The sequence below is a fragment of the Condylura cristata genome, unplaced genomic scaffold (assembly GCF_000260355.1).
Source record: "Condylura cristata isolate star-nosed mole 26May11 unplaced genomic scaffold, ConCri1.0 scaffold00024, whole genome shotgun sequence".
Classification (NCBI taxonomy): Eukaryota; Metazoa; Chordata; class Mammalia; order Eulipotyphla; family Talpidae; genus Condylura; species Condylura cristata.
Genome location: NW_004567125.1, coordinates 23,744,769 through 23,765,860, shown reverse-complemented (window position 1 = coordinate 23,765,860; position 21,092 = coordinate 23,744,769). Strand labels below are relative to the sequence as shown.

Here is a 21,092-nt window from a genome sequence, read left to right as displayed (position 1 = left end):
GCTGGATGGCCAGGAAAGTAGACACACAGGGCCTGAGACAAAGAGTTTCTCACTGGCATGGAAACACTTCAGTGTTTCAACAACAGGGGTGACCATATACTGAGTGATTATGCACTTGGATTAATGAATCCCTAATAATGACATTGGCTATCAGTCACTGTATTAGTGATTTTATGTGTACTATTTATCACCTTTATAAAGTTCTGGATGTAGATACCATTATCCCCATTTACAGAAACATTATCCCCATTTACCATTATCCCCATTGCTAAAACTGAGAGGTTAAGCAATTTTACCAAAGCTGACTCTGGTGAAAAGAGTGGTATACCTAGTTCCGAACAGATTTTACTCTAAAGCTTGAGTGTGTATAACATTATTTAGAATAAGTGGAAAAACGAAACAGCCTAAATGTCCATTAACAGAGGACTGCATCAAGAAGAACTGGCATTTCCTCACAATGTAATACTACTCAGCAATAAGGAATGATGAAATGCAGTCATTTCCTATAAAATCAAGGGAATTATGTATAGTTAAGCTTCAGCATGGGGCTTTGAAGCTAGATTGCCTTGCCCCACCTATTACATGCTTGTGACCTTTGGAAAGTTCTCCTCTAAGTGAAATGGGAAAGTAATGTAACATGGGTAAGTTACTGTAACATGGGAAAGTCATTGAATCTTTCTGTGACTCAGTCTCCTGTGTCAAATGGAGCTAGCAAAGATACCCAAAGTGCTTAGTCCACTCTCTAGCACCCACCATACATATACTTGCTCAGTCTAGTTATTATTTTTTTTACTATTATACCACCACCTAGCTCAATTCCAAGCACATAAATAGGTTCCTGTTAGCACTTGTTGGATTATGCATGCCCAGTAAATGTCTGCTGACCTGAAATTGAACATTAACATTATCATCATCAGGAATCCCACTAGCCCTCAGACAAAGAAATATACCTTCACCTACCAAAAAAAGTGGGATGATACAGAATACATTATTCTAAGCCTTAGAAAGCTACTGAGTTAGAATCTGTTGTCATTTATCTTTGAGATCTCAGTTAACCAAAAGACTCATAGCATGATGACAAACCCTGTGGGTATCAGGACAGAAAAAGCAACCACTGTGGAAGTGGCTGGAGCACGTCCATTGGTTCCGTCTGTCTTTCTACCCCTACCCCCACTGCTCTGACGAGGCATGAGCAAATTAGCACCCTGAGTGTTGGCTACAGCTGTTCTGTTCGCACTCAGACACTATCAGGATGCCTCTGGGCATAGGGTCTGACTTTATTTTTTGTTTGCATAACTAATTGAAAGTGAAGTAATATTATCTGATGATGACAGAGCCTATAGTGTCTTAAATTGAGTCTTGTCTGTAAGAATAATGCAAACCCACTATGCAACCCACTTCCCCTCCACCCCCCACACTTTCAAAGTATTAGTCACCTGTGTCTAGAGTGAATGAGTTTATCAGATCTCTCCTGAGAGTAGGTTTTTCAGAGATAGAGGGTGAGGTGAACACAAAAAGGCACTGACCTCAGGAACACACAGCACACAACAGGTTCTGTAAAAAAGTGAGGATGAATGATAGGGCATGGGCTGGATAAAAATACTTTGTTTGCACTGTGCCTACTTTTCAGTATTAGGACATTTGAATTTTTTTTTTTTTTTGGTCAAAGTTGTTTATGCAATCAAGTGATCGTTTGTATGGCATTCTGAAATCTTAGGGAAATGCTCTCTAAAAGTACATTAGTATTTTCTGTAAGTAATACTCTTGATCTTCTGAGAACAGACAAATCTACTTTTTTAATTCTCTTCCTCTCTCTCACTACTCTGGTACATTTTACATCTTTTTTTTTTCTCTTGGCTTCTTGTCCACTGTAGAATTTCTTTATCCTCAAAAGCATTTGACGAAAGGTGGACACCAGAGCCTGCCTACATTTTCCTCTTCCCCATTCCCTTTCCTAAATAATTACCCTCCTTCTTGTCCTAAATATTTATTTTGGATGAAAGAAACTTAGGCTGTTCTTTATTATCATTTTTGATCATCTTACTTCTAATATTATCACTACAATTTAAATATTATTTAAAAGTAAATATATTTAAAATTATGATCATTTTACCTCCTTTAATGCTCCAAAGAAAAATAAATTCCTCAATACATCGAGCAATCAAACTCTCTAAAAAGAACATGGTATCTTCTCAAGCAACAGGAGGAGAAAACACCATCTGAAATTTTAGATCTGTACTGTTCAGTATAGTAGCCACCAGCCACAAGTAGCTATTGAGCACATGCAAATGAGAAACCTAGTTCTTTATTTAAATGTAAAAACAGAAACAAGTTAAAATATTTCTCCTGATATCCAAGTTTATTGGGTCATATTTATGAACTTTGAAAATGTTGCATCCTAATTGATTGTGTCATTGTAAAAGATACAGATTTCAAAGACTGAATATAAAAAAGAAGTCACAAAGTATCTCATTTTGAGAATGGTTACATGTTGAAATGATAAATTTCACACCTATTTGGATAAAATTTAATATTATTAAAATTAACTTGATCTCTTTCATTTTCCATTTGTGTATTATATTGAATTATATTTCTATTGGACAACACTACCCTAGGGATGATAAAGAGATCGGAAGTGTGGACACATAAATATGCATGAACATATTGTGAGTAATTAACAAATGTCTTTGTTTGGAGAAGAGTGAAAAGGAAAGATAAAGTAAAGAGGAAGTAAAACACAAAACATTTCCATCATTGTAGAGTGGAGAAAATCAAAGAAAAATTTCAAACCTGAAGTTAATTGGGCAGTAGAAAGTTCTTTCTTTAACTAAGTAGTAGCCACTAAAATGGGATGCACAAATCTGCATTTTAATCTGATGACACAGGAATTATCACATATAACTACTTAATTCTAAATTCAAACATAGAAATGAAAATTTCAGAGAGTACTCACTCAGCATATTTCTTGGGGGTTGCCATGATGCGTTCTTTTCAATTCCTATGCCCACATGGAACTTGCAGGACCATGTGTTTTCAATGTGCCATTTTTCTGCACAGAAACCTTCAATAGTTCCTCATGACCTTATGGCAAAAATCCAACTCTCTGGCTTGGTCTCCAGAGTACTACACAATACATGGTCACAAACAGCCTGGAATGTCGAACAGAGCCTAATTTCTCACCAGCTGTTCATGGGCTGGCTTGTGGGTGGTCCTTACCTTGTAAAATTGGAGCTTTGGACTAAATCAGTGGCCTTCAAATGATGAATTCACATTAGAATCAGCTGGGGAGACTTTCTCTAGACACCCAGGTCTCATCCCAGAGGACCTGAATCATAACCTCCGGGGTGAGGCAGACTCAGGCATTAGAATATTCTAAGGCTCAATAACTAGTTACAATATGCAACTACATCTGAGAATCAGTGGAATAGCTGGCTGAGTTAAGATCATTTCAGGCCTAAAATTCTATGAATTGAAGTAAACCTTTCCAGCTTTTCTACTAACCTAAGTAAATGCCCTATCTCTTCCCCAGTTAGACAAGTCTAATCAAATGTCTATGTCTCATCTCCTACTTCCTCAACAAAATGCCCTCTCCTCTCCTGTCCAAATTCTCACCACTTCCTCCAGGAAGCCTTCCATATCCACTGGGGTTCACAGTGTGAGCCCTTGGGCACAAACACTCTCTCATAATCTAACAGTTATATATTATTTAAAACCAAGTGTTATCATGTGGTAATCTTTATGTTTCTGTTTTGTATTTAATTACTCATTTCAAATTTTTTAAAGATAACTCTAATATGGATATATCTTCCCATTTCCCAATATTAGAAAGGGAGATACTTCATTACACATATTTTACATCCTGCCACCTCTAGAACCCTAAATGTTGTTATGTGCATATCGAGGGATCAATAATTATTTGTTGAACTAATTAATGGGCTTCAAAATCTGAGGCTAAAATATACAAACACAGCTATCTACAGGGTGAAATAAAAAGAGTACTCAACATAAATTATTCTGGTGGCATATTAACCAAACTGTCAACACACAAATACATTTATCTTATCCTAGTTCATAATTATTCATGACATTAAACTCTACCATATCCATACCGAAACTATTTTCCACATAAAATAAGTTGATTTCGATGGTTTGATTATTCTGTCAGCCTCTTTGACACATTTGTGGTTTTATTACTAAGAAAGTAATTGCTTGCCTACTCTGTTCTGCTTAAACATTTATAAGGAACTAAAAACCCTATTGGTATCAACACCTCATTTGTGGTAAACCAAATATATTTCAACCAATAGGAAGGTTATCCCTCTTCTCCTCACTCCCATTTTAATTGCAGTAGCTAATTGAACAAACTAATTCATCAGTCAAGTCCATTTTAGATCAACACAGCTGATCTAAATTCTAACAAGAGTGCTCATTCTGTTCAAAAGCCTAAATCAGTAAGCCATCTCATACTCATTTTGACTAAGCAAATTTTGAGTATGTAGATATACAGACACATCCTCCCATGTAAAAGGCAGTTTCAGATCTGCCGTCTAACTGGCGTCAATGTGTGGATGAACAGATTTATGTTTATCAGCAGTCTGAGCTCTTTTAGGGACCATCACTGTGTAATAGGCAGCATTTTCACAGCCTTCCCTACATCAGCACTTACAAAGTTTTCTGGGTCCATTCCTTTTGGCCTTTCCTGAAAACATCATAGACCACTATGAGCTGGGGGAAGTGGGACTTGACTTTAAGTCACGTAGGACCATACACCCTTCCCATGAGAACTGGTGGAGGAAGAAAAAGTAGTTATATTCTGTGGCATTGCCCTTTAGGAAGCATAAGACTAGGGTTCCCAGTCATAGTTCCAATCCCCCTCCCCCCACACACCATTTTTTTGCAGGCTGATGTCATACTTAGTTTCAGAATCTCGTCAAGAGATCAGAGCCCAGGGAGATTTTTCAGCATTTCAGAATCTCGTCAAGAGATCAGAGTCCAGGGAGATTTTTCAGCGTGGCTGTTTTTCTATTTGATTTTGAAATTGCCCACACTACAATGGAGTGCAGGCGTGGGCATTCCAATGAGTAGCCTGGGGCTGTGGCCGTGAGTGCTGATGCCTATGGGGGCTGAGGACTGTGCCACTGAGTCAGTTTGGCCACAGTGGTCTGAACAAATGCTTAGGCCCGGATGGATGACAGAACCCGAGTTTTCGTTTTGTTTTAGGGTTTTGTAGTTTGGGCTTGGGGTGTTATTATTGTATTATTTTGTTTGGTTTGGTTTTGAGGTTTATAAATCATTTTTAAAGATTTTTGATTGGCTCTTGGGTCCATATCATATTTGATTGGTTTCTGTGTTTCCAGTTGAGTAGAATTACCTTCACTTTTTAAAACAATTATTTGTGTGCCCTGCCAGTGCTGGGGGAGGGAAAGGAGCCCTTTTCCCTCCCACAGACAGGAGAATAAAATAGAATGAAGGAAAGGAGATGGATTTGCTCTTTTTTTTTTCCTCTGTGAGATCTAACTAGACTGGAAGGGTTTGACAAACAATTAACAATCCTCCCCACTCAGCTGCTGTTTCCCAAAATAGCATCTCCTTTGCTGCCAGGGTAGATGGGGGCCTTCAGGGGAGGAAGACATAAAGGTGCCCTCTTTAGGAAGCCTGCTCTGTCTGTGAGATCTTGAAGGCAGAGGGGGAAGCCCAGGGGATTAAATTAGCAGGCAGCCCAGGCTCCACCTGGAAGGGAAATAGATAATAGGCTTTAAAGACAGGAAACAGCTTGTGCTCCAAAATAATAATTTTCAAAAGCAACACATGATGGATGCTGGGAGGGTTTTCTTTCCCCCAGTTCATAATTTCGAAGCGACATTGCCCTTTGAGACAAAGCTCAGCAAATGAGTGGGGTCTCCTGGTATCCCTGACATTCCGCTCCACCTCACCCCCACCACCCGCTTTGAAAGGAAGGCTGCAGCTGGCCGTTTTCTAAGCCTGGCTCCCCTTCAGACATTGCTCAGCACCGGTCTTGAGATATCTCATTAGGACTAGAGTTGATGTTTTTTCTTTCTTTTTTTTTTTTTCACCTTCTTTCTTCCTTGTTCATTGCCTGCCTCGTCCTTATGATTTCTTGTTCCCTGTCCCCTCTTCTGCTCTCTTAGCCTGCCATTTTTACCTCTTCCTTTTTTCTGAAAGACTGCCTCTCAGCTCCCACATGTCAATTTGCTCTGCCAGCCCAGGCTCTCTAGGGTCCTGAAATGTCTCCTGTCACGAGCAGGCATGTGGAGGGGAAGGGGGAGCACATGATGTGCTAAACAAAGGGAACAGACCAGCAACACCCCTTTGAGAAGGTTAGGAGCCGGAAGATAAAGGTGGAAGGCGAGAAACAGAAGGACCAAATACGCCCCCAAAGGATTAAAAGATTACACATATCAAATTAGATTCTAGACTTTGCTGTCTTTAAATTTCCTTGAAAATATACTCAAAGGGAATTAAAGTGGCTATCAAAAGCAGAAACCTGTTTCATGAATTAACTCACAATCAGCCACTACTACTAGAAACTGTGGGCTCGGCACAGGGCTTCCACACAAACAGCAACATTCCTGCTCATGGGCTGATCCTGTGGTTGTGTCCCTCTGGACTGGGATTTCCCTGAGGGCACGGGGTGGGACTCCAGTGTATAGCCTCAGTAGTGCTCTTGGCCCAAAGGAGGCATTCAAATTTTGGCAGGACTCTGAAAAAGCAGGGAGGGAAGGGGGGAAGCTGAGGATTAACCTCGGAGGAAGACATTTGGGAGGATGAGACATTGTCTCTTTTTCTCTCCATGTTCTAGAACTGGGAATATAAAAGGGCAGACAGGTAAAACAGAAAAACAATGTGATTCACTTTGATGTTCCACAAGACTCACTCTTCAGATCCTTTCAGCCCCTAGTGCTCTGCATGGTATGCTCAGGGTTATGCTCAGCACACGCTTGTTGAATTAATGATGTAGAGAGGAGAAAAACAGCAATTTTCCCTTGGAGAGGTTTCCAGAAAAGAGAGTGGAGGAGCAGTATACAGTGATACAAATATAAAGCGTTTTGACATTGTCTTTCACAACCTTGACTCTAAAACAGTAAAAGGGAGAAAAAAATCCTGGCGATAAGAAGGGATAGATTGTTTGGAGACTGGGCAGGCTTTTAAAGCAGAGCGAGAGGATGGGAGTACATATGTGGTGTGGTATTTCCAAGACCCTTCTTCAGAAGCATCTGTGGCTGACGCGAATGCTAGACATTCAGGTCCAGAGATGCTTACATTCTTTTCACTTGGCAAGAACTCTGCATGATAGAGGGACATTAATTGAGGAGCAAGGTCAGTGCCAGAACAGTAGGCCAAAGAGAATACTTCAGCTCACAGGGCAAAGCTTCTGTCACAAACTGGGGTGGGGACCAGGCAGTGTGAATCTTTGAAGGATTGGAATGAGGACTAAGCAAACACTTGATTATATATACATGTATGTATGCATGTATGTATAACCAACATTTAGTATAATGACAAGATAGCTCAATCTGGCATCTGTCACTCATCTAGCTTTGAGCAACTCATTTATCCAACTCCTCCCCCACACCCCAAGCCCAGGGGGAACAAAAAAAGTACAGGCGAGCTGAGATGTACAAAGGCCAAGAGCTTTACCAAATTCTGAACACAGAAATATACCTGGGAGGTATTAGAAAGGGCAGTTAATTGGTTGGCTCCTGAATGTGTTAATCCCGAGCAAAGCTGTGTTACTACCTCATTAGCACATTAATTCTATTGACTAGTCTCTGCAGTCCTGTATCACTTAATATCCTGGGCATTTCAGGAGGTGGTTTTACAAAATCAAGTTGTATTGACTGGAACTGCAAATGAAGATGCTTGGCACACAAATCCTTGTTCAGAATATTTTAGGTTAAGAAAAGAGAAGATGGTAAATACATGCCTGAGATTCCGAGCCTCCTCCTTTTTTCTCTGCTCAGAAAACCTGTGGTTTGTCTAGGCACCATCAGCTTGCTCCTGTAAGCACACAGTGAGAGGCAGGAAAGTTGCTACCCCGCCAAGTGCTGGACATTGTATCAGGCAGCAGTGAAGCGTTCCAAGGCCCCAGCTCCACACTCCCATATAACCACTTCTCTAAAGGAGAAGGGAAGAGGCATCAGTTAAGATACCACCATTGGGAGCCTCCCTGGTGGTGCAAGGAGATAAAGCACAGCACTATGAAGATATCCTCAGCCACTGTAGCATGAGTTCGATCCCCAGTCAAGGAGGTGACCCACACAGTGCAGCAGACCTCTCCCCTGTCTCACCTGCTGCTCCCCTCAGCAGTGTATTTCACTAGATCTGCCTGTTCTGCTCCCCACTCTATCTCTGGTGAATCCTCTTACACTGCTGCACCTCTGGCCTACACCCAAGCTCTGGTATGCATAAAATATATAAATCTTTAAAAAAAAAATAAAGATACCACCTTTCTTCCCAAGTCTTCTGCCAATCCTTCAAGTTGAAGTTCATTGATACATGGATTTTTTTTTCATGCACTTTATTTTTTGCATCGTCTTCCTCAATTGTCTGCACGGAAGTCTTTCTTCCTACTGGATTATAAGATGGTTTCAAAATGGGGATTTTTTTCAACATCTGTCTCTCCACTAGAATCCAGCCTACTGACATTTATCTAATAGGGAGCACATACATGTTTGTTGCATGTGGAAAGAACACTGCATGAGGAATCATATTCTCATGTGGGATTCTGCCCCTAGTCAGTCATGAGACACTGTGCAAGCCACATCACAGTCCTCAGGATTTTAGTCGGTGAAATAATGAGGTTCATCTAAGGTCTCTTCCAGTTTCAATACTCTGGAAAAAAAGGAGTGACAAATACTTTGAGGAGCCCAACTTTATTTGCCAAATTAGTGGTTGTGGAGGAATACTTTAAAGGAGTTGAAGGCCCTCCCTGGTGGTACAGCAGGTTCAAGCACAGCACTAAAAGCTAAAGCCACTTCAGCACAAGTTTGATTCCTGCCCAGGGAGCTGACTCACATGGTGTAGCAGACCTCTCCTGACCTGCCCACTGCTCCCCTCAGCAGTGTACTTCGTCAATCTGCCTGTTCTGGTATCCACTGGTCTGTGGTGAAGCCTCTCACTGCCCCTGTACCTCTGGCCTATGCCCTAGTTCTGTATGCATAAATAAATCTTTTAAAAAATAAAATAAAGGTGTTGAGAAGTTTCCAGAGGTTCCAAATCAACAAGATAAAGGGACAAAAAAAAAAAAAAAGCCATTGAAATGTTCTAGTTAATTAACTTTAAAAAGATAATATTTTTTTACTTCATTCATTTAAAGAAGATTCAATAATTGTCTGCTCAGTGCCTGTCACCACACTGGGTTCTGGGAATACCAGGATGACTATGGACTCTTCCAGGGGGGTCATCACACTACCTACCTCCTTGTAGGGGAGACTGACAGGTGAGACTGTAATCGAAGTACATCCTGACCAGCCCTAGAGTAAGATTATGTGCAAGGACAAAGGTAGGGCCAAAGGACCAGGTAATCCTTCTGTCATGCGGGGAGGGGATAAAGAGGAGAGAAACACTCAGAGAAAGACATTGGAGCTTTTTCTTCTACTAGTTGCAGATGAGGATAATTTATAGAGAGATGGGAGTTCAGAGGGACAGCTCCAGCTGGCATTCAACCCTTAATGAAGTGGCATCTGCCCCCAAATACTACTAGCACACCACACCTGTGTATTTCATAAAGGTTTCTCTTGTACCCAGGACAGTGGTGGGCACACAGTGGTTCCTCCCAAATAGTTGTTGACTATAAGAATAAAAAGAATATATTAAAATATACCTTGTTTGCCTCACCTAGCAACTACCTGTTGACAGTTCAGAATGCTACCCACTGACACAGTGGTATTACAGAAGCCAGGGATGGAGACCTCAACAAGAAAAGTCTATTCAGTGATGTTAATTCATGGATATGTTCATAAAGGACAAGGGAAACCAGACTGAGAAGCAGGTTGGGCAGCTGGGAGTTTCCTGATAACCTCTTTGCAATAGACTCCAGGGGTGGTGGTGATATAAGTCCTTCTGCAGTGCTTCGGAGGGTAACAGGGAAGTGCCCAGTAGACTCAGCTAGCAGACAGCTTGCTTTTAAAAATGGTCATTGTGGGCCCTCCCTGGTGGCGCAGCGGGTTAAAGCACAGCACTGAGAAGCTTAAGCCACTTCCGTATGAGTTCGATTCCCGCCTGCCCCCGGAGGAGACCACATGGCGCGGCAGACCTCTCCTGACCCGCCCGCTGCTCGCCTCAGCAGTGTACTTCATCGATCTGCCTGTTCTGCACCCTACTCTGTCTCTGGTGAATCCTCTCACCCTCCACATCTCTGGCCTGTTCCCCAGTTATATATGAGTAAATAAATAAATCTTTAAAAAAAAAAAAAGGTCATTGTGAAGATGAGGAAAGGTCTTGAGAGGAAACCCAGGAAACTGGAAGGGGTTCTGAAAGTAGAGAGATTTGGTAATGGACAGGCATCTTGCTCCAGGAGAAGTAACCAACCAAGGCTGAGTGGCTATTTGTGCTTAACTTAATTCCTCCCCCGCAAACTCTCCAGACATCCCTAACCCTAGAAAATACTAATCTGTTTTCCAGTTCTGTCGTTTTGAGGTGTTAAAGCAATGGAATTAAATGTGTGAACTTTTAAGATTTTTTTTTCTCTGCATAATGCCCTTGAGATTCACCCAAACTGTTGCATGTATAAATTGCCCATCATTTTTATTGCTGTATAATACTCCATAGACTACATATACCATTGTTTAACCACTCTTGGGAGGGTGTGGGACTTATAAGTGAGGACACTGGGGCTTGGTGTTTTTAGAACTTGCTTAAGACATGCTGAAACATGGAACATTGAGGACATTATGGCCAATCAGTAAGTCATTCACAAAGATAAATTCCATATGATCCTACTAACATGAGATACCTCAAGTAGTCAAACTCATACAGACAGAAAATAGCACGGGGAGCAAAGGTGCTGGCGTGTTGTCATTTAAATGGGTCCTGAGTTTCAGTTTTACAAGATGCAAATGTTTTGGAGATTGGTTGCACATCAGTATGAATGCACTTTACACCACTGAACCATCCCCTTAAAAATGGCCAAGATGGTAAATTTTATGCTGTGTATTTTACATGATTAAAGAAAAATGGAATTTACTCAAGATCACACAGCTAATACATGAAAGAGGTCGGATTCAAACCCTTGAATCTCTGCTCTTGCCTATATACACCAGGCTCTGAAATTGAAGCTACAGCAAATTTGAAGCTACAGCAAGGAGAGACAGAAAGATTCTGAAGGTGTCAGCAAAGGATAGGAGTTAGAGCCTAAAGCAGAGGACCGGCCCAGAACAAAAGTAGAATGCTCTGATGTGCAGGAAGGAAAGCAAGCAAGGGGAAGGATTGCAGGCCCATCTGAGGCTTCAGAGTCACGGACCTTTGGTGCTCCACCAATCACTCTGTGAAGTCGGAGACAAAAAGGATAGAGAGTGACAAGGAGTGAAGAGGGTGTGGATAGCCGTTTTGGGCAAAGACCAGAGTTATACTATGGCAAGTAAGTTTTGGCTGTCATGCCTAACCAAGTATGTGGATAAATTCTACAAGGAACTACCCCATGGAAAAATGCCATTAACAGCAGCTTATTCATTAGGTTGACCGGTGCAGTCAAAATGGAAAGCATTAGTCATACATATCCCTTATGTGACTCAGAGCCCTCAAATGGATCATTTACCTGTAGATTCCAGGTGCTGCCATGAACCCTGCTAGGAAAGAACTGCTGGAGGAAATCAGTTTGAGACCCCAACAATAAGAATAGGCAGAGTGTGAACAGTCTTAAGTGGTAACCTGCCTGCACAGATACCTGAAGTTCAGATCATCTTGAGCTGCTCACCAAGTGCGGAGGATTTCAGTCATTGAGGTGGAAGATACTCACCTGAGGTTGGGGGCATCTTCAGATTGTGAAAGATGGCAGCAAGACCCAGGCACCAAATTCTTTGCACTTTTTTCTTCTCTGAGATTTGAAACTAGTGGAAATGCCTCCAGTCCTCCCAAATAAATTACTTTTGATGTGTAATGTAAGATTACCAAGTTCCAATTAAGACAGCCTTTTCAGATTATTCCATTAACAGGCCACCTAAATTATCTTAATTTATAATCTGCTGGTTGCATCTAAGTGGAATTTATTTTTTTAACAAAGATTTTTTTGGTAACTATCATAATAGGCAGCAGTCATTTTAACAAGATAGAACTGTCAGTCAAATCTATTATTTGACCATTCTCTATGTGGAACTAGTTTCATGCAAATAGTTAAGATTATTCCAAGTATCACAGCAGTGTCCTTCAATGAAAAGCACCTTATTTTGAAATAGAGATTCACAAGAAAGTTCAAAGTCAATAGCAATATCCCATGTATGCTTCATCAAGTTTCTCCCATGGCTATGTCTTTTATAAATATGGTACTCTATTGAAACTGATACTACTTCACTGGTTCTCTGTCACTGTATCTCTTATTTAGATTCATGCAATCAAGATACAGGATTACTCCATCACAATCATGTGTTCTCTCACGCTGACCCTTTATAGTCACATTTGCCCTAATTCCTCCCCCCAAACTCTCTAGACAGCCCTAACCCTGGAAATCACTAATCTGTTTTCCAGTGCTGTCATTTTGAGGTGTTACAGAAATGGAATTAAATGTGTGATCTTTTGAGATTTTTCACAATGCATAATGCCCTTGAGGTTCATCCAAACTGTTGCATGTATAAAGTGCCCATCCTTTTTATTGCTGTGCAATACTCCATAGACTACATATACCATTGTTTAACCTTTTATGAAGGGACATTTGGGCTGTTTCCAGTATCAGACTATTGCAGAGAAAGCTAATATGAACTGTGTTTTTTTTTCTTTTTTCTTTTTTTGAACTGTGTTTATTTTAGCTGCTATTATAGTTAAGTTGAGATATTTCACTGCAGCCTTAATTTCCATTTTCCTAATGAGTAATGATATTGTCTATATGCATGTAAAAACAAAGTTTTCTTTTTAGAGAGATTGATTTATTTATGGTATGAGAACTGGAGTATAGGCCAGAGGTGCAGGGGATGAGAGGAGTAACCAGACAGAGTAGGGAAGAGAATAGGCAGATGTACTGAAATACACTACTGAGGGAAAGACAGGAGAGGTCTGCTGTACCATGTGGGTCAGCTCCCTGGCTGGGGGTTGAACTTGTGCTGCAAAGAGCTTCATAGTGCTAGGCTTTAACTCCTTGTACCTCCAGGAGACCCTAAAAACTAAGTCTTATAATTGGCTTCAGGATTTCTTTGGCACATAACTTTATCTAAGCTTCAATTTTCTCATCTGTACAATGAGAGAATTTAGCTAATATATGACCCATAATCCTCCAGCTCTGAGATTCTACCTACCATGGATATATGGAGTTTTCTGAAGGTAAGGAGTCTTCAACTTCTTTGTGTATCTTGGTTGGCAGTTCCCATCTGCCAAGAACTGACAAGTAATGAATCTTTCCATGGGCTTCAAGGACGATGGTTCCATCAATGTGTTCATTTGGCCCTACTGATCTTAATGTAGCATTTTAAACCCCCATCATCAAAGGCTAAGCAAAAGATTCAGACCTTCATGAATATATAAAAGACTTTATTTTCTGATTCATTGAAAAGTTGGCTTTATTCTTTTGTTCCTTAAGTTTCCTATAGAACATAGTTCTGGTAGCTGAGTCTTTAGAATTTTCATCAAACATCAAATATGACCCTACTGTATACAGATAGCAGGGTTTACTGGAAAGAGTGCAAATTGTGTGTGGAGAGGGACTTGGGATTATGCCTCTGTCACTTATTGTGATTTTGGCAAGATATATAATGTCTCTGGGCTTCAGTGAAATAGAAATAAGTCCTGTTGCCAAGTTTTTATGAGGCACAAGATAGTACATGTAAACTGCCTGGTTCACAATGAGCATCAATAACTAGTAGCTGTGTTTATGTGGGACACAGGGAGGCACCCTGGAGATATAGCACATGCCTTCCTCTGTGCTTCATGTACACACATACATGCCACACATGCCTCATATAATTCCCACATGAACTCAGAAACCAGGTAGTTACAACCCTGTTTTTATAAAACTGAGGCTCAGAGCAGCTAAATAACTTAGAGTGACCCTGGTACTAAGTGAAGGAGACTGTATCCAAACCCTGTCCAGAAATGGGTCTAGCAAGAGAGGTAAGCTGTGCAGAAACAGATAAATGCCAACACAGAGTAGCAAAGTGTCAGCTGCAAGGCAGAGCCAGAAAGCACTTAGGGGTTTAGAGGGTTGGCTCTGAGGGTTGGCCAGTCGGGGAAGGCAAAGGAAACCAGAGGATTAGAATTTACGCTCACTGGACATCTGAGTTCCTAGATGTCACCATTGCAATTGGCCCTTGGTCCTGGTAGCCAGCTGCTGCAGCAGGGAAGGGGTGCTCCGTCCTCTCCATCCTCCCTTCACTCATGGTGCTCGGCTCTACTCTCCATGCTCCCTTCTCTCATGGAATATATTTAGGCCTGTCCATCTTACCGAAGTTTTATCCATCTGTTTCTTTTTTATAGCATGACTACATAGGTTGCTGTCAGATTTATATTTTTTTCTCTAAAACCCAGGATCTATTTTGTAGAAATGTATTCTAGATGACCATTTCTTAAGTAATTTTTTTGTGATATGAACTTGATTTTCTTGTAAGCATATGTCTGAGTCAATTTTGTACTTGTTACTTTTTCAAATGTCATTGGACTCTAATGCCTGTATAGTATGACTCAGAGTAGGAGTTACAGAAATTTATCTAGTCAGTGTGTAGGTGTGTTGAGTGGCCACTATGGGGCAGGAATTGGAGTCTTAGGTCTCAGGAAGCATGTACTCTGTGAATGGTGGATCAGCTAATAAAGGCCCTAAGAATTTGAGTATCAATATACTGTGGCAGGTTATTAGTAAGAAATTGGAGTAAAACACTGACATCCATTAAAACAGTGTATACAATGTCACACCGATAACTATTGATTCCTTGTGGCAAGAAACAAGTCTTAGAAATTTCATTGTTGGACCCATAAACACATCACCCTATAGACTGGTTTCCAGTCTATGAGGCTGGGTGATTTTACAAATCTTAGAAACTGGATCCCAGTTTCCGTTGCAAAGGTCTAAACTGGATTAAAATAGCTTGCCTTATTCCTCTTCAACCCTTCTGGCCTCTCAGGAATCAAGAACAAATACAGTACCTTAAAGGAAAGATGGAAGCCAGCCCCAGTACTAAGCCTTGGGGTTACATCTGGTTTGGCAACTTCCTGTTGTATGCACACATCATATATTTGTAGCTGTTTTGTGAATAACATGAAGAGTACAGGCTTCTAGACCTTTTAAGGTATGTTGCAGGGCTGTGTTTTAGCAGTTGACAGGACTCCAAATATTTTACTTATCATTCCACTCCTCATATTTCCCCAGAATTGTCACCTTTTAGAGATAGTGTCTCCTCAATACATTCCCTGAATTTTCTATTTATACTACTATCTTGTTGCCCAGGGGAAAAAACAGAGCTTTTACTCAGTTAGGGTGTCACCTCCACCTTGGGGTAGCCAGACCGATACTCCAAAAGGAAAAAAGAAAGTAAAGACAGCTTTAGCTAGGGTGGAAATGTCTCATTTCTCCCTTGGTTTCTCTTCCTTTTCCATTCTGGTGGGTTTCCATTTCGTCCTGTGGCCTCCTGTTCCCTGAATTTATGTTCCAGAAGAGAAGCTCTTTTCTCAGAAGCTGTTTTTCTCCTTGGCCGTTCCCACCCTCTGGCCCCTGTTTTGCTTCTTCAGAGGTCTGGCTGTGGCTGAGGTGCTTGCCTCAGAGCTGCTCGGCTTGCCAGGGCTCCAGGCCAACCCAGCCTCCAGCTGCTATTCAGTTGCTCAGCTCCAACTGTCCAGTTCCAACAGGCTCAGAACCTTCTGGTCCTAAACATTCTCTCACACTCCACCCCCACTCCCACCAAGGGACAAACGCTGGCCTCCTGCTAGGCTCAGCTAACACTGAAAGGAAGAGAGATGGAGAGGAGAAACCTACATATCAGGTCTCCTTAGAAGAAGTGGTTTCATATACTTCCTTGGTTCAGGTCACTGATAAGAAGTGACGGAATTTGTATTTTAAGAACATTCATTAACAAAATACTCAGCTGATGATAGCAAGAAAAATTCAGACCATATAACTGCTGTACTGGCCCTATGAATAAAAAAATAATACACTAGATATAAGATAGTTGAATCCCCAAGATGGCCAAGAACTCATTTATCACAAAAGTGGTGCCTCATGCAAGAACCTTTGAATTCTCTCCTCTTCCCTGTTAAATGTTTCGGTAGGGGAAGTGTGGTTAGAATGTTTATGATTAACTAATCTCACAGACAAGGCAATGACAAATTAAGTATTAAACAAAGAATGTTAACGTTGCTGAAACCTTTGAAGAATTCCGACAAATCCTTGGAATGTTCACCCTGGGCCCCTGGACTGTCATACGATCCTGAGTGGGATATTTCCCCTCTATGACTTCAACTGTAAGATGACACTGTTCTTTTGCACTGATATATGAGGACTAGCTAATTAAAATACTGTACTGGTTCATTCAAGAAGTATTTACTGAGTTCCTACTACATAGAAGGCATCATGAAAACAGACTATGTAACATGACATAAATTTTTAAAAATAGATTGCTATAAATAAACTCCATGATAGGATTATGCAAAACCTTTCAGATAATTTTAGCTGAGTGGATGTACTACATAAAGCTTCTAGTTCTAGAAGGACAGAATTTAGAGTTGAGCCTACTTCGGAGACAAAAACCAACTACCATTTTTACATTAGCAATTGCTATGGGCTCCAGGTCTCTGTAGTTTCACTGAAAGTGATAAAATGCCCGATAAATTAGGAAAAGACATGGAATCAAACCAAATGCCCCAAAGTAGATGACTGGATTTAAAAGATGTGGTACATATACACAGTGGAATATTGCTCAGCAATCAAAAAAGAAAAACACATGTCTTTTGTAGCAACATGGATGAAGCTGGAAGCGATAATGCTTAGTGAAATAAGCCATAAAGAAAAGAAAAATACCGGATGGTTTCACTCATAGCAGGTATATAAAGGACTGGGGTAGAAAATAATAATAATAATAATGAATAATTATATGCCAGAGACATTTTATAGGGGTGGAGTGAGGAGTGGGATAAAAAATGGGGCGGGATAGTGCACTGGACTATGATGATGGCACATGGGTGATATGGTGATGGGAAGCCCATGGAGATTACAACTGAGATGGAAAAAGGCACAAAATGATGTGAAAATAAACCATTATATTGTAAAAAAAAATAAGAAGAAGAATAAAAATTAAAAAATGTTTGATAATTATTCATCTTACTTTCCTACAAAAGACAGAAAGAATAAGACCACCTCCATGAACTGACCAACATTCCAAGCTCCCAGATAGAGTTTCCATAAGAACAGGAGCTTTTTCTCAGGTCAGGAAATGTATAAAATGATCAGGCCATTGTAGAAACTTGGTGTCATGTGACAGACAGCCCCACTCTCTCTGTAGAGTCACAGTCAAGGTACCCGCAATATTCAAAGTTCTTGTATAATAAACATTCTCATGAGAAAAAAGATGAAGGAGTAATGCCCTTTTATGCCATAGAGAGGAACTTTTCTCTGGGGGTGTTCAAGTGAAGGCTAGATGCTCAAGTCAAAGGCACTGTACAAGACATTTGATCACAAGATTCCTTCCAGTTCTGAGATTCTCCAATCTCCTCATAAACCACTATGGACAAATGGTATGTAGGAAAATGTTGTGTAATGAGACAAGCTATATTTAGAACTAAATGTGATAAAGGAGTTCATCAAAAGAGCTTGAAAGCTGGCAGTCTTTTTGGATCTCCCCCCCCCCCCAAAAAAAAAGAAAAAGAAAATTACATGGCTCCTGTCTTCCTGCCATAAATGTTCAAACATATAATATCCAAATCTGCTGTGGATATGGTCAAGGGCTCTGGGCACTGGAACTATGTCCACAAAGACAGAAGAAACCATCATTCCTACCAGAAAGACAATTGAAAGAGAGCTCTCTCTAATCATGTGTGGTCGTAGGAAGGTAGGAGACTCCATTTTTCTCTGAAAGGAAAAGAGTTTTTAGTTAGATACATGCGTTTTTCCTATAACTCAAAATAAATTATGCAATATTCAGCAAAATCCGAGCAGCCAGCATTGACATTTTTAGCCTGTTTTGTCAAGCTTCTTTTAACACTTGACAAATTTTAACTCAAATTCACAAACTCCCCAAGATAAAAAGCAGAAATTTGCAGAGTATATAATTCTTGAGGGAGGCATGTCCTCATATGGTGGGAGAGCTGTTCCTAGGTCCTTCTCTGATCCCCAAATGACGGTCAATCATTTCTAAATGGAGCGCAAATGGCAAATGCGTTCTCTGGAGTTGGAGGAGAGAGTCTGCCCCCCAGGATTCCTCCATATTCTCACTTTGATGCCTTCTCCAGACTAGGACACCAACTCCAAGCAGGGCAATGATGGCCAAGAAAGTGGACTCAAAGATAACTTTCGCCACCACAGGGAGATTTTCCAATTCTGAGAGCAAGCAAAATGAGGAAAAACCTGTAAGTCCTCTTTCTGGTGCACATTAACTTTTTGATGATTTTATCTCTTAGTTCATCAGTCAATCGAACCCTATCCCCTACTGTCACCTCTCAACTCACAGGCCCGTGTAAGGTAACAACCAAAAACAGAGGATCAGCTCTGTTTCCAAAGTATGGGCTGAATGTCCCATGAGGCCTCAACACCTTTTCAGGGAATCCATGAGATCTAAGTCATGATTTCCCTTTTTATATATTTATTTATTTTAAGGATTGCGTGCGCGTGCACACGCATGTGTGTAGACGAAATGGGTTTGTAAAAGGCCAGAGGTGTGGGGATTAAGAGGATTCACTAGAAGCAGAACAGGCAGATGTACAGAAATACACTGCTAAGGGGAGCAGCAAGCAAGACAGGAGAGGCTGCTAGGGCATGTGGGTCGGCTGGGGATCAAACTCAGGTGTAGCAGTGATAGTGCTGAGACTTAAACCCTAGGCTACCAGGGAGGCTCCTTTTTTATTGTTTAATCTCAATTTTTCAATGAAGTGTTCAGTGTGAACAGTGGAATTTTCTAGAGGCTGCCTGCCATGATGACAGCATCACTCTAATGTCTAATAGAATATGTGTTTGTTTTAAATTTTTTAAAATTTTATTTCATTTGTAATATAGTAAGTAGTAATAGGCAGGCCTCAGAAATGAAAGCTCTTTGGAGTCCATAGTAAATTTTTTAAAATATAAAGCAGTTCTGAGACCAAAAATGTGAGTGAACCTCTGATTTCAAAGACCCATTTCTTTCTTTTTCTTTTTTTTTTTTTTAAAGATTTACTTATGCATACAGAACTGGGATATAGGCCAGAGGTGCAGGGACAGTGAGAGGATTCACCAGAGACAGAATGGGAAGCCAAACAGGCAGATGGACGAAATACACTGCTTAGCGGAGCAGCGGGCGGGTCAGGAGAGGTCTGCCACATCATGTTGGTCACCTCTAGGTCCAGGGATCGAACTCGCACTGAAGCGGCTGTGGCCAGCTTGCAATGCTGCGTCCTAATCCATTGAACCATCAGGAAGGGCCCTCAAAGACCCATTTTAAAGAACGTAGTGATCCAGGTCTCCCATTCACCCCCTTTCCTCAGTTTTGCTACGCAGGTGGACACAGCCCCATTCTTACCCTGGTGGGCTTAAAGCACCAGGTGGTGGCCACAGTGTTCCACATGGCAGGAATAATGGATGCTCTGAGGATCCAGCTCAATTGATACCCACATTTGATAGGTCCCATCTCCACTAGGAAGAAGATCTCCATATTCCATTTCTTGAACAATTTCTTCCCCGTTTTTCATCCACATCATGAATATTTCTAGGGGGTAAAAAGCCATGAGCTCTGCAGAAAAGAGTAGTGTTCCCCAGTAAAGTCTCTTTGTGATTTACTCTGACCACTGGGAGCTCTAGGAAGAGAAAGCTGGAATTAAACAGATGTAGCTTATGTACTGAGCATATAGTATTAGAACTTGACACCATGTTTCCCAATTCATTTCCGTCATTGCAGGAAATATCAAAACTAAGAATGGCCCTGAACCTAGGCCCATCAACAGCAAATTTACATATTGTATGCTTTCTACTAGAGCAATGTACTGGGGGAATGACAAATGTGGAGAAGAAATAAGGATGAGAAAGTTTTTTGAGTACAGTTGACTCTGAATAACTCAAAAGCTTAGGGCACTGATTCTATTCCTGTGTGGTCAAAAATCAGAAGTCCTCTCACTTTTTCGGTCCCAGGGCTCCTTCATACCTTTAACTTTTGCCTACACCAAAGCTGAACTACTATTATCCTGCTGTTGACCTGAAGCCTTATCAATAGCATAATCAGTGAATTAACACTTATTTCATGTTATTTCTATTATTTACTGTATCCTTACACTAAAGTACACTAAATAAAATGTTATTAAGAAAAGCAATGGAAGGAAAATACATTTATAAGTATTGTAATATAAATACCTATATCCACCTCATGTCAGAATGAAATTCATGTTTACTTACAGGTCTAATGACTTATGCATTGATAATATGTATTGAAAATAACTGCATATAATTGGATGCACACAGTCAAAATTCTTGTTCAAGGGCCAAATGTATTGAAAAATATGCCAAGGTCACCTATTGTTGACTTTAAAATACTCTTGAGGAATCACAGGAAAGGAAGATTGAGCTGTAAAATATGTAAGTGACAATCCAGTAAAAGATGAGAACTCAGACCTCCTTTTCCTCCATTCTATGCTAGAGTAAATGGATAAAACAACCATCTCAGCTCAGCTCTGGTCTGAATTGCCTAATAGAGTTGGCACTTTGGTGACTGCATTGGTCTGAGTATTTGTGTCCCCACCACCCAAGTTCATAGACTGAAATCCCACCC

The 21,092-nt window shown here is 40.7% G+C and overlaps 1 protein-coding gene across 1 annotated transcript in view; it reads right to left on the bottom strand.

Moving 5' to 3' along the window:
* Positions 1–1,064: 1,064 nt before the first annotated feature.
* LOC101625495 (major histocompatibility complex class I-related gene protein) overlaps positions 1,065–21,092 on the bottom strand; it is a 32,895-nt gene continuing 12,867 nt past the window's right edge. Inside the window, 2 exon segments of the mRNA XM_012728920.1 lie at positions 1,065–1,084; positions 18,578–18,685. Of these exon segments, the coding sequence (XP_012584374.1) occupies positions 1,065–1,084; positions 18,578–18,685 (128 nt within the window).